General features: G+C 40.4%; 1 protein-coding gene across 3 annotated transcripts in view; it reads right to left on the bottom strand.

Annotated features, from left to right (window-relative positions):
* Prdm5 (PR/SET domain 5) overlaps positions 1-15,863 on the bottom strand; it is a 159,520-nt gene that overhangs the window by 136,057 nt on the left and 7,600 nt on the right. For all 3 annotated transcript variants that reach the window (XM_021165000.1, XM_021164998.1, XM_021164996.2), the window contains exon 2: positions 7,672-7,755. In XM_021165000.1, the coding sequence (XP_021020659.1) occupies positions 7,672-7,755 (84 nt within the window). The remainder of the gene's footprint in view (positions 1-7,671; positions 7,756-15,863) is intronic.

Raw genomic sequence — 15,863 nt, 5'->3', positions numbered from 1 at the left:
AAAAAAAAAAAAGGTTTTCTTCATTGCTCCTCCAGTCAATGAATTTAGGAAAGTAAAGAATGTTAAATTGTAAGTGTCCTTACTGAAAGGCAGTGACTCTTCAATTGGAGCCACATTTAAACACAGTGAAAACTTTCCACTTCTGTCTCCATTTTGTCTGTACTTCTCTTGACCCTGCACGGCCACGGAAATCACTGGGATGTCTGTCTACCTATCCTTTCTCTTTCCCATTTTAGGCTGAAGGCACAGTCCTAAACCTGTAGTCATCTTAGATGCCAAAAACAGATCACCCTAAGGTGAAAATAAACATCTATGCTAGGCAGATGTCATGCTAGTGTGGACCGTAGTAAAGGATTGGGTTCTCTCATGGATGACATGATTGACAGTTTAATGATTTATTGCACAACTTTGCAAGACCCAGGAAGAGACAATGATGGGCAAACCCACACTGTGAGCAAGACTGCTTACCTATGGATACTTCATACTACTGCCTCTATTCTTCCTCTGTCTAAATCTAAAGTTCCTATCAGTAAATGAACGCCTGGCACCCCTTTATAGTCTTCTCTTACCAATGTGCTGATAAAATCTTCCTCTGCTTTTACAATTACTTGTCTCTGTAATTGGTATCTGGGAATGAGAAGCCTGGCTAGCTTGGGACTGCTAGCAAGATGCAGGGTTTGTCCACCTCTGGCGCCTGCCTCAGTTTCCAACAAGTAAAGAAGATTGCTTCTCAGTACTTTGCTATCACAACTTTGTTTTACAACTGGAGAGAGGTGCTGTTTCAAAATCAAAGTTTAAGGTTTATTTGCTTTGTTTCTAACATTCCTTGGGTTGACACATACTTTTTCTTTAAGTTTGATGATATGATAACAAAAAAATTGATCTGAATCTAAGTAAAAGAGTTTTTTTTTCATGGTAATAACACTAAACTTTGGATATTTCATTGAAATCCAGTTTTTACTTGATTCTTAGAGAATCTGAACATGAGTTCTTAATTGTCTATACAATGGGTTCCTTCTCAAGAGGGGCCACCAAAAGTTATAGATCTGGACATGACATCTGCTCTGTGCAGATGGAATCACCACTGGACACTCAGCTGTACTGTGAGTTGTTCAACAGCTGAAGGGCAAACAACGAGCATATCGATCAAGGGCAGTGAGAAGAAAGGGACACTCTGAGACCTCTGTCATCTCAGCACAGAGGCAAAGCTTGAGAGGAAATGGTGCTACTGGAAGAGTTAGAACCAAATACCAAGTTTTAATAACACTTTGACATAACAGAATCATTTTGACACAAAATGAGGCAGAACTAGATTTTTTTCTTTTCTTGTTCCTTTTTTCTTTTCTTTTTTCTTTTTTTTTTTTTTTTTTTGAAAGGAAGGGAAACCCATAGCCTGCAGAGAATACCTATATGAAAGATTCACACAGGAGATACTACAGTGCCTACTTCAAAACATCTGCAAATGGTCAAGGGCAAATGACCCTTGTGTCAAGGTATGTGCTAGAGAGAGATGACTGAACTGTGAGGTGAAATATCTAAGTATCATAGGACTGAATGATGGAGGGTTCAAAACAAAGCATTTCTGGGAGTTTTGGCAAGACTACATGGACGTATTTTAGTCTTAAAGGTGAGTCTAAGAAAATAAAATAGAAGGAAATGTAGTTCTAACTCAAAACCACCTGGAAAAGGGGCTCCTAATTAAGTGGAGAGACGACTACATGATAGACAACTGGGCACATACCACCAAATCGTTCACGGGAAACATCTGTAGTGATGCACTGGCTCCAATCTTAGGTCACATGGCTGGTCTAAAGCCTAGGAAATGCATCATCCTCCTGGAGATAGATTTTAAAATAATGTGGGAGATGCTGTTATTTAGAGGTTATAGTCTCCCATGTCCCCACATCTCCCCTGAGCTGAGAGCAAATAGGAGGACTCACCTCCTCAGCACAAAATTCTTAGGAAATTACAGGTTCAACTTCTGCGAATGCCTTGCCATTCTGATGAGGAATCCTCTGTATCTTAAGCCTCTGCCAATGAAATTTCACCCTAAGAAGAACCCCTTCCCATTTTCCAAGGTTTATACAGTCCCTTTTCAGCTTGAATAAAGAACACAAGCTGTTTTGTTGAATACCATCTGAGAGAGCTGTTTCACTGTCTGTCCTCTGCTAACCCCCCTAGTTCCCGACTTTGATACATCCTTCCCCACCTGGTGTACAGCAATGCCTGGACACCCCAAGGGAAGAAGCGGTAAACAGAACCACAAAATAAGAGTATAAATCTGAAGTTATCAAAAAGCATTACAGACAGACAGAAGTTCAAATCCCCATGGTGAGTACATGATAACGCTGACATTCTATGAAATGCTCAGAAGCAGTGGCATCATGAAAGGGAGGAAGAGCTCCCAGCCATGGCAGCACTCCCAATAGCTCACACGATCCCTCTGTGACCTGACCATGCTGCCAGAAGCTGACATGCATCAATAGGCACAGTGGCTAATGCCTCCAATGCTTTCATATAAAGTGGCCATCAGGAGCTCCTGGCTTGGCCAGGAGAATCACTGTCACCATAAACACAATACAAATATGAACTGGGGAAGAACTGTGCCTCAGGCTGTCTTGTTAGGGCATTGTTTTCAGATACTATCACCAGCACCTGTCTCATGTGGAATAGCTACAACATGAGTAGGATTATTCATTGAGGAACAGCACAGTTGTAAATGATGGAGAGAGAGGGCATATTAGACATATTCTCAATAACTGGTTGATTTGACCACCAGAGCAAGGTATTGTTACCTCCTTTGAAAATAATTAAGAGTTGCTGGAAGGACCCAATTGGAAGGCTAGTCATTCTCCTTTCTCTCTGCTCTTTCTGGATCCTGGTGCTGCCAACACTAAATGAGTAAAGGGGTCTAACCAAGGATAACAGCACACTATGAAGCAGCTTATGTACCATAATAATGGGGAGGATTAGACCAGAGAGATCAAGAAATCTATGCACTCCAAAGGTGTTCTCTGTATTTTTGTTTGATTGCTTGTTTTGTTTTTTAATATTCCCTCAGAAGACTGACCACTGACAAACTTGATTCCCTCTGCCAACCGCACAACTGGACAATACAGAAACCAGCTGACAATAAATGAATATCAGATGAAGGAGAGGAAAAGATGGGAGGGGAGAAGAATACATAAGAAGGAAGAGAAGGGGAGGGTCAGGGAAAGGAGGGAAGAGAAGGGAAAAAAAGAAAAGACACAAGAAGAATAGAAGGAGGAGAGGGGAGGGAAGGGAAAAGGTGGAGTTTGAACAGGGTACCATCCATGCCTACATAAGGCCAATCTCAGAAGCCATGTGTTATTAATCCCAGTGTCATGTGTGGGATACCTCCACATGAGTTATTGGAGAGAAAGTCTCATGGGTTCCCAAAAGAGCCTGCTGATAAAGACACATCCATGTTGGTTACAAAATACAGCAAACAAGTCTGGAATTATACTAGCAGCTTCCTTGCAGCTGGTTAGGCTTCATGGTGACAGCAGTTGCTGTGCTGGCCATTAGGAAAAAAGTAGCGATGGTCTTTCTCGGCTCTGAGCATAGTATACTGTAATACCAACTTCCCAAACAAACCGGGCCTATTGATATTATAGTGGCATACCTGTTACGGGTATAACCAACTGACTTCTGATTGGATCAGTGGCCTGCTCCACAGGAAGTAATTCAACACCAGTACTATGGAGCCAGTCAAAGACTCAGATTTGGGGAGATTACATGCACTAGAGGTGAAACTACTTCTTTTGTTTACTAAATGGACATGTCAAGATACCTTCTAAATACTTAGATTTATGCCTTACACTAACGAAGATCCCAGGCTCAATCAAATACACTTGTATTTGCAGTGAACAGCAGTTAATGCAGAGATTTGTGGCGTGCAAGACAGCTAAAAAGAAATGACTGCAGAATATTCAGCCTTATATGGGATATGTAAATCAGTTTCCCAAGGCACATCAGTAAAAGGGAGCAGAGAGAATATAGCCGATGGGAAATGGGCAATGAAGCTCTGCCCTAGGGGTATGTCAAGGCTGTGGAAGTCATGAATTCACAGCAGCTACAGTGCATAGAGTTTGCACAAGACAGCCCATCAAAATTCAGTGATATATAGGAGAAAGGAGCATGGGCTCATGCTTATCTGGAAGAGTGAATAGTTGGTAAGACCTATCAGGTAAGAGAAGTCATTGTGTGGGTGATATAGCCACTGGCTAGCTATTTAGTGCATAGTTCCAAGACCCATTCCCACACAGGCAGCCATGGGTAAACATATGAAGGTACGTATTACAATCTATTCAAGCTTGTCCCTGACTAGCTTACAAATAAGTGAGACTCAGACTATGGTTATTTTATTTGGCTTTGACAATTACTAAAGGGTCACACCTAATCTACTCCTGGAACTGCAGGCCTGGCTACCACCCAAGAGGTGTACCCCAGATACTTGCTGTTTCTCTTGGCCATGACCTCATGGTTCCTCTCCCCTGATTGCAGCTTCCTCCCTCTCTAGTTCTTCCTTCTCCCTTCAGGTTCACTACTGCTAATCCCTCCAACAATTGGCTGTAGCCAATGTTATTTAACAATAGTTTTAAATCAAGGAACAACGTTTGCACAACAAAAGCTTGTAAACACTAAAAGCTGCTCCTAGGCCAATACCTTGAAGTATAGAATTTAGCATTACAATACATAGCAACAGACCAAACTTTAACAAAGGTGGAATGGGAACTTGGAGGGAGAAGGGAGAACACCTTTAGAAGGGGAATAAATGAGAGTTGAGGAACAAAAACTGTCAACAAATAAATTAATAATAATAAAGAGAGAAGGGAAGGAAACGAAGGGAAAGAAAGGACATAGAGAGGGAAAGCAAGGACTAAATAGAGCAAATATCCTAGGAGAAGGGTTAAGCTTGAAAGAGGTAGTTGTATCCTCTAGACCTTACAAACTGTAACTCATTCAAAGCATTAATATTAGGTACAAAGTAAAATAAAGATAATACACCAGTCATCATGGGACTCTAACATCACCAAGAATAAAAGTACATAAAGTTCTGTGAGCAGCAGAGTAAGAACCGTGGAGATGCTACTGTGTGAAACTAAAATAGTGAAGGCATTGAAGGGCCATAGGAGCCAACGAACTGCTGCCAAAATACCATATATAAACAGAAGCATACACTTAGTGAGATGGCGAGACTGACTCCATGACATGCTTCAAATGGGAAGTTCAGGACTGGGCAAGCCCAGGCAAGCCCAGGCCTCAGAAGCTGCCCCACACCTGGCCCAAGGCAAGAACAATGGGTCAGCAGCACTTTCCAGACTTCCTCAGCAACAGTTTCCAGACCTCAGTTTCCAACCTTCATGCCCCAGTAAAGGAATGCTCCGAGAGATGGAGTAAGATGAAGGTCACCTACCACAGATTCTCCTAGTACGCTTTAAATCAGGCCTTTAAGCTGACTTGCTTGTCTGTCTTGGTAATGGGAAACCCCAGGATGCTGGGCTTCTGTGGAATAAAACACTCTGTATTTACATACTATTTGAGTCCAGGGTGTCATTCTTCAGCAATCATGGACCTTACATTAGCTTCTCAAAATTTTCTTTTCTGAGTAAAATTAGTCCCTATCAGCTTAAAAATGCCCTACCGGTATAAAGCATTGTTTTATTACTAAAGTTTCCAAACAAAAAACATCAAAAGCCATTAGCAACTTGTTCAATATTGTGTGAGGTTTTTTTTTTTTTTTTGGGGGGGGGGGGGAAGGAGTTCATTTGTCACATTTAATTTCTGAAAACCTTATGGCAAAAGAATGAACTGCTGAGAAAATTAAGACCCTACAGAAACATGTTATAAGCCATAAAAACATTTTAGGTTCATAAAAATAAGCAATTAAAACAGCATGCTAAAATAAGACAGTATTAATAACATTTTCCACTTGAATTACAGTGTAGGCTGTTGCTAGGTTTTGCTCCCCACTCTTGTGTTGCAAAAACCTTTTGGAATCCTTTTTTCATTTAACTGCATTCCTCACCAACAGTGTCAGTAACAGTGGGATGCTTATATGTATGTTTTGCTTGCAGACAACATGCTGTGATAAATTTATATGTCAGCCAGCTAAGTTGCCATATTAAGTGAATGAACCAAACCCTAACGTGACATTCTGTACAATAAGTTCACTTTAAATCAGAGAGATTACTTAGAGTGGAACTCTTACTTAACTGGTCTATTTGTTTAAGAGAAGAATCTCAGGTTTCCAAAAGCAGATCTGCCTAAAGACTTCAGCATTAGCCTTCATCTGAGCTTCGAGCCCATGGACCTCACCTCTATGTTAGTCACTATTCTATTGCTGTGCTATCACACCGTGACCAAAGCAATTTGCAGAAGGAAGTGTTTAGCGGGGCTTTCAGTTCCAGAGGAAAAAGGGTTCACCATGGCAGGAAATGTTGGCAGCAGATGGCAGACACAGACACTGGAACAGCAAACAGAGTGCAAAGAGAGTGAACTGGAAATGGCTATAGCTTTTAAAACCTCAAAGCCCACACCAAATGACACACTTCCTCCAGCAAGGAACCTACCCAAACAGTAGCACCAACTGGGGACCAAATAGTCAAACATCTGGTCCTATGGGTGACATTCTCATCAAACCACATCTACACATTTACGTCCCATGACTGCATGATGTAAACTATGAAATAAGTCTCTTTTAATATGTTCTAAGCCAGCCTGGGATTCATGAGATCCTGTTGAAAAAGTAAGCCTACAAAACAAAAATACATTTTCTGACTTATAACTTTCAAGCCATCTACACATGCCTCATCTCCTGCCCAACTAATGGAATTCTTGCTGCTGGCATCTTCAAATACCCCTTTCAACTGTCTCCATGACACTGATTCCCTTGTCCTGATATTCAGGCCCCAGTTCTAACAACTAGAGGCCACAAAAGTAATTACAACTAGAATGTGAAATCTGTATGATAAATAACACACACTCACATATGCAAATCCCACAGAAGAGAAACTTCATATGGTAAAGACAGTTTACCACATCTTAATTACTAACATGTACATCCTAAAGATAAGTACAGTTTAACTTTGAAGTTTGGGTTGAACAACTAATGCAAAGTTACTGCTATACGATTAGAACCGTAATAGAGAATAAAGGCTAAAAGGGAAGCGCAATTTCATTTACAAAAATGCAATTTTAAATTCAATTGCAAGTTTACTTTGAAATATAAACCTTCAACACAGAAAATATCATTTCCGATGACAATATTTAAATTTCAGAGCTTTCAAAGGATTTTATAGCAGACTATTTCATCAGTCTAATATTGTTAATGCTGTACTACAAAATGAAGACATTCCTGGTCAGGAAAGATGGCTCCACAGCAAAATGCCAAGGCTGCTCTACCACAGGTCAGGCAGGAGGATTTCATACTCTCTTCTGGACTCAACATCCACCTTCAATTACATGCACACACACACCGAAACACACCCACACACACAAAATTTAAAAAAAAAATCCTTAAAAACAGTAAGAATTTTCAGTACCTAAAATGGGACTGGAGCTAGTACTGATTCAATGGCCTTACACCCTCAGTATCATAAAAAAAAAAAAGGAGCACACTCCTCGTGTGTAATTGGGCACCCTTACCTCCCACATCAGTCTGTAGTCCATATTTTCATCCAAGTCTTCAGGCATTCGCTTCTCCCCAGCGAAAGGTCCAAATTTTTCACCCTGTATAGCAATGATTACATTGAAAAAGAATCAATGTAATAATCAGCTATGAAATTAAACCAGTTCATCTATTTCAAATTTATTTCATCCACATCTTCATTTTTAAATATTATTTATTTAATATGAGCTACAATAGTAACACAAGATGTTTCCATATTTTTTAAAGTACAGCTTAATCTGTTTCAGTCTAAAAGCTTCAACCCACAACACAGAAGCCAACATAAAAGGGTTAAACTGCTCCACTTTCAAATTCTGACAAGTTCTGAAGGCTGCGCTCTGTTTCCATCCTCCTCACAACCTCTGGCAGGGGCTTTCAAATGAAAAGCACAAGTTATGGCTGACGTGAGAGACAAGCCCACCAGCCAGAACATCACCTGGTTCCCATAAAGATCCTAAATGCATCCCTATTTGCAAATGAAAGAAGTATGCTTACCAGTTTCAGAAGAAGGTTATTCATAAATACGATTTAAAATTGCCTGCCAATCTTTCCAGCAGCCTGATGCTCATTCTTGATCTATGCAAATCTCAAAACGTGCGCTTTGAAGCCCACTACATGAGAATCACTGGGCCTGTCATTTCAAATACTGAATCTTAGATTTCATTAAAATTGATATCTGGAAATAAAGGGTGGGGGACAAAATTCTGACAAGGACTCTGTGGAGACCAAAGGTCCTATAAACCGCAAGGAAAAGATCACATGGATAGATATGCATTCCTGATCTGTCCACTGTGAGGTGTAGACTCTGTGGCTATCAACTGTGAGGTGTAGACTGTTGGAAGATTCTGCTATTAAAGTCATAGTCTACCATGTCTGGACAGCTCCCACAAGTTTAGCACAATATGGAGCCCTTTCCCAGCAGAGCTTCCTCTTCTCTGCCTGACCTTATCTGGGGAGCCTGACCTAAGGTATGTCAGATAGTCCTTGGAGAAATTACAGGTTCATCTTCCTTTCCTGTCTGGCAAACACCTAGAGTACCTCTCCATGCAAATGAGACATTCCTAGTACCTTAAGCCTCAGCCAATGTATATTTACCATAAGAGATATCCCTTCCCATTCTCTAAGGTTTATACAGCCCTTATTTACTCCAGTAAAGATCACAAAATGAAGTCTACTCCCCCATACCCGACTCCCACACTCCCAGCCAGAGAGAACTGAGATCCTGCTGACTCATCCATTGTTCCACCCTCTGCTTCATCCTTTCTTGCCAAGTGTGCAGCCAGGACATCCTGCAAGAGGAAGCAGCAGATAGACTCAGAACCAGATAGACTCTGCTGTGCCAGCTGTGAGGAATGGCATCTAAAGGTGTGGGGACTTACAAGGCCATATTTAATAGTAAGGGACTCTTCTATTTGTTCATGTGTGTGTATGTGTTTTGAAGTGTGACCTCATGTATCCCAGGTTAGCCTCCTACTCAAAGTATGTGTTAGTGGGGGGGTGGGGGGGGAGGAAGTGAGGAAATTGTGGCAGTGTTGAGGTGTGGTTTTTTTTCCAGACAGGCCTCCAATTCCATGTTTGTTTGTTTGTTTGTTTGTGTTTTGTCCATGCCTCAGGCTGGCCTCCAAACCCATATATAGCTGAAGATGGCAATGAGCTGCTGAGATTCTCACCCTCTTGCACTCCTGTGGTGAAGTTACACAAGTGGGCTTCCAAATCCAGTTTTAGACAGTAGAGGGGGCTGAACCCAGGCTTTTATCCATGGTACACCCCTAGCCCTGGTGCTGTTTCAAAAGACAGCCAGAGGAGTCATCATTAGTGGGTCCCATTTACCAGAAATTCTGTGGTACAGTATGCAGTGAGCCAACAGTCACTCGTGCTATGGGGTCCTTCCTTCTGATCTATCTAACTATTTTCCAGGAGAATCTTCCCTTTGTGTGGGAGTAGAGATATATAAAAGGATTAAAACCTAAGAGGGGATTATTGATTAACTTTGCTACTGGGAAAATAACTCTACTCAATGTCGAAAGGAAATTAAATAATTTAAGAATTATTTAATAAACACTTTAAACTGCTGGGAATATTAAAATTTAACATAGCTAAAAAGAACTACAAATGATAAATTAAGCCCTGTAACTTCCACATGAAGAAGACACATCCTGGAGAGCCACAAATGGTGCAGAGCCAAGACTGTTCCTTTATCACTTGTAAAGTTTCATTCATTTACTTGTTAACTTTACACACGCACATGCACAGCACAAGACGCAAGTGATGGTCAGAGGACTGACTACTTTCCTTTCACCATGGGGGACCTGAGGATTGAACAACACATTCCGAATAACCTAAACAAGGTTGAGGAAACTGAGGATTGCTGACTGCAGCCATGCAAAGGCCCTAGTCTGATCCTAAGAAAACATGTTTTGGAGTCATGGAAGTCTGAGCATTCCTTCTGGTCCACTTCATGCTGAAATAAGAAGGTACTCCACTTCATGCACCCTTCAGACAGGCACACAGCTCCAGAGATGCACTTCTCAAAAACTAACCATCCCTCTGACCAGGAATGGTGGTCCATGTCTGTCATCTCAGCCATGGCTCTCAGTAGGCAGAGGAAGAAGGAATGCCCCAGGTTCAAGTCCAGCCTAGTAAACTCACTGAGGCACAAACAAACCAGACTACATAGTGAGATTATATCTTAAGAAGAGAACAGACCATGTGTTCTCATGACAAAGAGACTGGGTTGACAAGACTACAATGACAACGACACGATGAGGAGGGGGAGGGGGAGCAGGAGGAGGAGGAGGAGGAAGAAAGAGGAGGAGGAGGAGGAGGAGGAGAAGGAGAAAGATGGTACCCAGTGAAAGGTCTTTGCATCACATTGGGGTGTAACCTTGTAGATCCCTCCCTTTGGCAACCTGGTCATGTGGCCTGCAATATGTCTTGTGGTTATGGCCCCAGAAGGAAGCCAACTGACAGTGACTGGTCTCTTTAAAACTGTCAGTTCCAACTGACCTTTGCACAAGCACCCCAGTGAGCTCATCGTGATGATTAGATTAGATAAGGTAGTTGTGTGAGCTGCACGATTATGAAATTGTAGAGCACCAACTCTGAACTGTCCACCATATAGTAGAAACACGGCAGATATTTACAACAGACCACGGATTTGCTGGCTTTGCCTTTAGCTGGAGACTGCACTCCACTGACTTACGGAACAGTCTCCTCAGGCAGGGCTCTATGAACTCCCCAGTTTTCCAACCTTTGTTCACTGCTGTCCCCAATGTACAAACAGCATTTTCTTAAAATTGATTTTTTTTAACTTCCTGTACAGCCTAACTTAAATAGAAGCCTTTCCATCATTCATGACTTTAAATCTGGTTGGGTTTACTTCGAAAAGGAAAACTAGTGGTGCAAACCCACAATGACATAACTGTTTTTCCTCTGTGTTGAATCCCACAAAATCGCCGATATCTGACCATTTTCAACCTACAAAATAATCAATTTGCATACAACTCATTACAAATAATTTATGCAACTGTGTGTTAGTATACTAAACATCTATAGCTAGTAATTAATAATATGAAAGCAATTCTTATATTTCAAGCAGTTATCTTAAAGCCTTCAGAATAGACTTGATCATGATTGGCTTTAGTTTTCAAAATAAAAGACCTACAAATCTCATTGAGAGCAGAAATGGTATTGCTTTACCATTTTCTTCTTGTTTTTTTCCATTGTTAGAGAAGTCTCCTGTAGAACATGACTATGTCTCACTGTTAAGGTACTGTGCATACATATGCTCTTGCAATATAATTAGGTCTCCTCCAAATAAATGTATTTCCAACGAGTTTCGTGTGAAGATCACCCAATCTTTTCTCCTTGCCATGAATGTTAAGGCAGAGTCTAATTGCCTGCCTATATCAATTCACCTTACTTTTATAACTTTGGCCTTGTTATGAATCTCAATGTAACCAGGTAAAAATCTGAATTTATCCTGATGAGAGAACTAATGACCTGAATGGAAACATCACGTGGGACTACCTCAGAAGTCCTTAAATGAGGCCAACTACGAAATATATGCCATGTGCTTGCTATTTCTCCCCACCTGGAATGTAGTTGTGTCTACTAGCCACAATTGCTATGGCAGGCATCAGTGCAGAAATGCAATGGTGCCCTATGTAAATGTATAACATAAAATACAAAGAAAAGCAGTACAGAGTTAGGAAGATGGAATAGGAGAGCAAGAGAGAGAGAGAGAGTGAGTGTGTGTGTGTGTGTGTGTGTGTGTGTGAGAGAGAGAGAGAGAGAGAGAGAGANAGAGAGAGAGAGAGAGAGAGAGAGAGAATAGATACAAGCATATATAAATATACAGGCAGGCAGACATGGCTAGATAGACATAGACATAAGAGAGAGAGAGAGAGAGAGAATAGATACAAGCATATATAAATATACAGGCAGGCAGACATGGCTCGATAGACATAGACATAAATATACAGAGAAATACACCAGAAAGCAACATATTTCCTCTCCAACCTACTTTTTTAGATACCTGATTTTCTCAGCAAACAACTGCTACTAGCATCTGTGAGAAACTGCATAACTGTAAGGTCTAGAGACAGAAAGAACCAGCATGAAGCTAATGAACAGGAAGAGAGATAGTAGGAAGGCCTGAGACAGCCACTGAAAATTAAAGAGTTAGGAAAAGAACTTCAAAGCCAGAAATGGGTAAGGCATTGTCCCTTGATGTGCAGAAAAGTGCATGAAGCCCAAAAAGTTGACTAATCCACTTAGCAGCCTAATGTCACCTGCAGGATTGACTTGGCCACAAATACCCACCAGAGAGAGTGAAATCAAAGTGAAAAATGAACCTCAACTCAGTGGGGTCAGAGAAAGACAGACAAATTCCTTTGGCAGATGGAGTCCCTGATTGTAAGAATACCAAGGGCTGGAAATACAGATAGTGATAGACCCAATATTTGCACAGCACAGCACAACAAACAAGAAAACCAACTATAATTAAACAAGAATGCATGAATTGTCTAATGGAACTTAGAGACATCAAAATACAACACCTCAGAAGATTTTTTTATTTTTTTAAATTAATTTTCTAATTAAGAATGTATATGGGTTTGTGGTGTAGGAATATGTATGTATGCACTTTCCCATGTGTGTAGGTATAATTATGTAAGACTACACATGTGTGGTCATGTCTGTGAAGGTCAGAGGTTGACAACAGATGTCTTCCTCAATCACTTTACATCACATTTACTTAGGGTTCCTTACCAAACTCAGAGCTCACCAATTTGGCTAGTGCAGCGAGCTGCTTGCTCGATTAATCCCCTACCCCCATCTCCTGAACTCTGGATTAGAGGTAAACTGCAAAGACCCCAGCTATTTTAGGTTGACCCTGGAAATCTAAAATCGACTTCTCTAGTGTTTTATCCACTCAGTCATCTCCCCATCATCATTAATGAAAACTTTTAATAATTAAAAAGATGACTTCACAGTGTATATTTTTAGAAAATTTATTGAAACACAGGAAGAAACAAGAATCAAATTATAGTCATATCTCAAAGGAAAACAAAGAGGCAAGAATGAGATTTATGGAGAATAGATGAAGGACAGCTCCAACCTAGATAGTTTGGAGGATATTAAAAAGGAGGTTGAAAGACAGTGATTTGGCAGATGGTTTTCTAAAGCCGAAGATAAATCTGCCTCTGTAGATCAAATGGTCCCATTCATTCCCAGAGGGAGTAACAGGCTAGGTAATCTCAGAGGTACTCAAGTTGTGTCAGGTGACCTTGGAATCTCTCATACCTACATTAAGTAGCATCAAGTTACTCCCATACCAGGTGTCATCAGAATCACTCACTCTTGGTGACTTAAGAGTAATTCAGCAAAGGTGGTATTAGAGCCTAGACACTCTCTAATAACTCTCTGCGCTTTAGAGACAAACCAAGAGACCTGGCAAGATTTCCAGTTAAATTAAAATGTCATCTATAAAACAGCATCAATCCATATAAACAATCAAATGAGACTTGATAAAATATCCACCAAGTAGAAAAACAAATAAAAAACATTGAGAGTCATTTAAACCATCCAAGGTAAAAGAACAACAACTTCTATACACAGATTCAAAGGGGAAATGACACACACAGTTTAATAAGAAAAACTGTAAAAATCCATTAAGTAAATTGAACTAGGATTAAAATCTCTGGAACTGAGTACTGGAATGGCAGTTGTATGCTTTTTCAGTAACAGAGGAAGATGATGGTACTAGAGTCATGCGTACAGTAGTGGCCTGGCTCATGAAATCTCAGAATCATGTATTAGCAGCTTCACTGGAGGCCAGTCCTAATATTTTAGTAAAAAATATGACTGCCTTTTCCCACGCCCTAAGAACTTAAACAGGGCTAAATTTAAAAGGATTATTTCTTTGGTGGAAGCCATTTCCAGACAGTATGATGATTAGTCTGTGGCATGTTTATTACTGATCACTCTGGTGCACATCTACAATGAAAAGGAGCAAGTGGGGAAGAAGAATACCAAATATAGATTGTAGAGAAAAAATTAGCACTAGGAAGATTAATGCTTTACCCTAGACATATGCTGGAGAAGAGGCTGTGCAGGTTAAAAGAGATTAGTACCATTAAGGAGAAGCCTGCTCTGCACTAGATCAAAAGGAAGGTGCCCACTGGGCAAGATCCCATGCAGTTGAATGTATAATCTATGAAAAGAGAAAGCCTAAGAGGTTTAATGTACCCAGAAACTGCTATAACATGCAAAACCTACCACTAATGTAAAGTTTGAGGGAGCCAATGTCCATCCCAAGTAGAGATAACATGGCATTGTTATCTATAGGAAAATAGCTTATTGTTTATGAGGAAATGTCTTGGTAGACATGAAAAATGCAAGAGGAAGGGATTAGAGATTCGACCTCTATGGTTTAACAGAGCTGTTGAGACTAGGTCAGAGTCTAGACAGGGTCAGAGTCCTTTCAAGAAGGCTCTCAGAACCCAGGAGGCCGTAAGATGACATTACATAAAGACATGAAGGCTAAGCCTGAGTTTCAGTGGAACAAGCACAAGAAAAGATGCATGTGGCAGGCAGCAAAGCTGGAAGGGATAGAGCCATCTAACACCTTTAAAACCAAAGTCTTAGACAGTGGAGTTAGAGCTACAGCATTTGATATTTGCTCTCCTGAATTTTGGTCTTACTTTACTCCAGTATTTCCTCACTATACCTTCATTATTCTTTCTGTCAGTATATACTGGAAATAAATAACTTCTTTTTTTTTTAAATTTAACAGGGATCCACAGTTCAGAGTTTGCTTTGAGTTTCAGAGAATCTTTAGGCTTTGAACTTTTGAACATGTTGAGACTGTTTGAGACTATGGGAAATTTGACAATCAATTGAATCCATTTTGCATCATGAGATGGCCATGAGCCTATAGGTGCCAAAAAGTCAAATGTGATAGTTTGAAGGAACAATATCACCCATAGACTCGTGTATTTGAGCTCACGTTACCCAGCTAGTGGCAATGTTAGAGGAGGCTGTGGAACCTTTAGGAGGTGTAACTTTGCTATGAGAAATCCATCACTGAGGGTAAGCTTTGAGAATATATAATCTTATTCCACTTACAGTTTACTTTCTCTGCCTCCTGTGTGTATCTCAAAGTGTACTGCTCTGGCTGCCTATACCATTATGAACTCTATCTTTGGAACTATAAACCAAAATAAATTCCTTCCATAAGTCACTACTGCACATGATGTTTTCTCACAAAAAAGTAACTAGCACAGTAAATAACAATGACCCTTTTTGTCTTTTATTGTTCTAAAAGGGAGAACAGGGGGAGTATATTTTCATCTCAATGCCTCTGACATGTCACACTTACCTAACAGACATCTCCTAAACCTGATAAACAGCTTCAGTGAAGTAGCTGGATATAAAATTAACTCAAACAAATCAATGGCCTTTCTCTACACAAAGGATAAACAGTCTGGGAAAGAAATTAGGGAAACAACACCCTTCTCAATAGTCACAAATAATATAAAATACCTTGGTGTGACTCTAACTAAGGAAGTGAAAGATCTGAATGATAAGAACTTCAAGTCTCTGAAGAAAGAAATTAAAGAAGATCTCAGAAGATGGAAAGATCTCCCATGCTCATGGATTGGCAGTA

Source organism: Mus caroli, chromosome 6, assembly GCF_900094665.2.
Source record: "Mus caroli chromosome 6, CAROLI_EIJ_v1.1, whole genome shotgun sequence".
NCBI classification, from domain to species: domain Eukaryota; kingdom Metazoa; phylum Chordata; class Mammalia; order Rodentia; family Muridae; genus Mus; species Mus caroli.
Note: the sequence above shows the minus strand (reverse complement) of the source record. Positions and strands in the feature narration are given on the sequence as shown.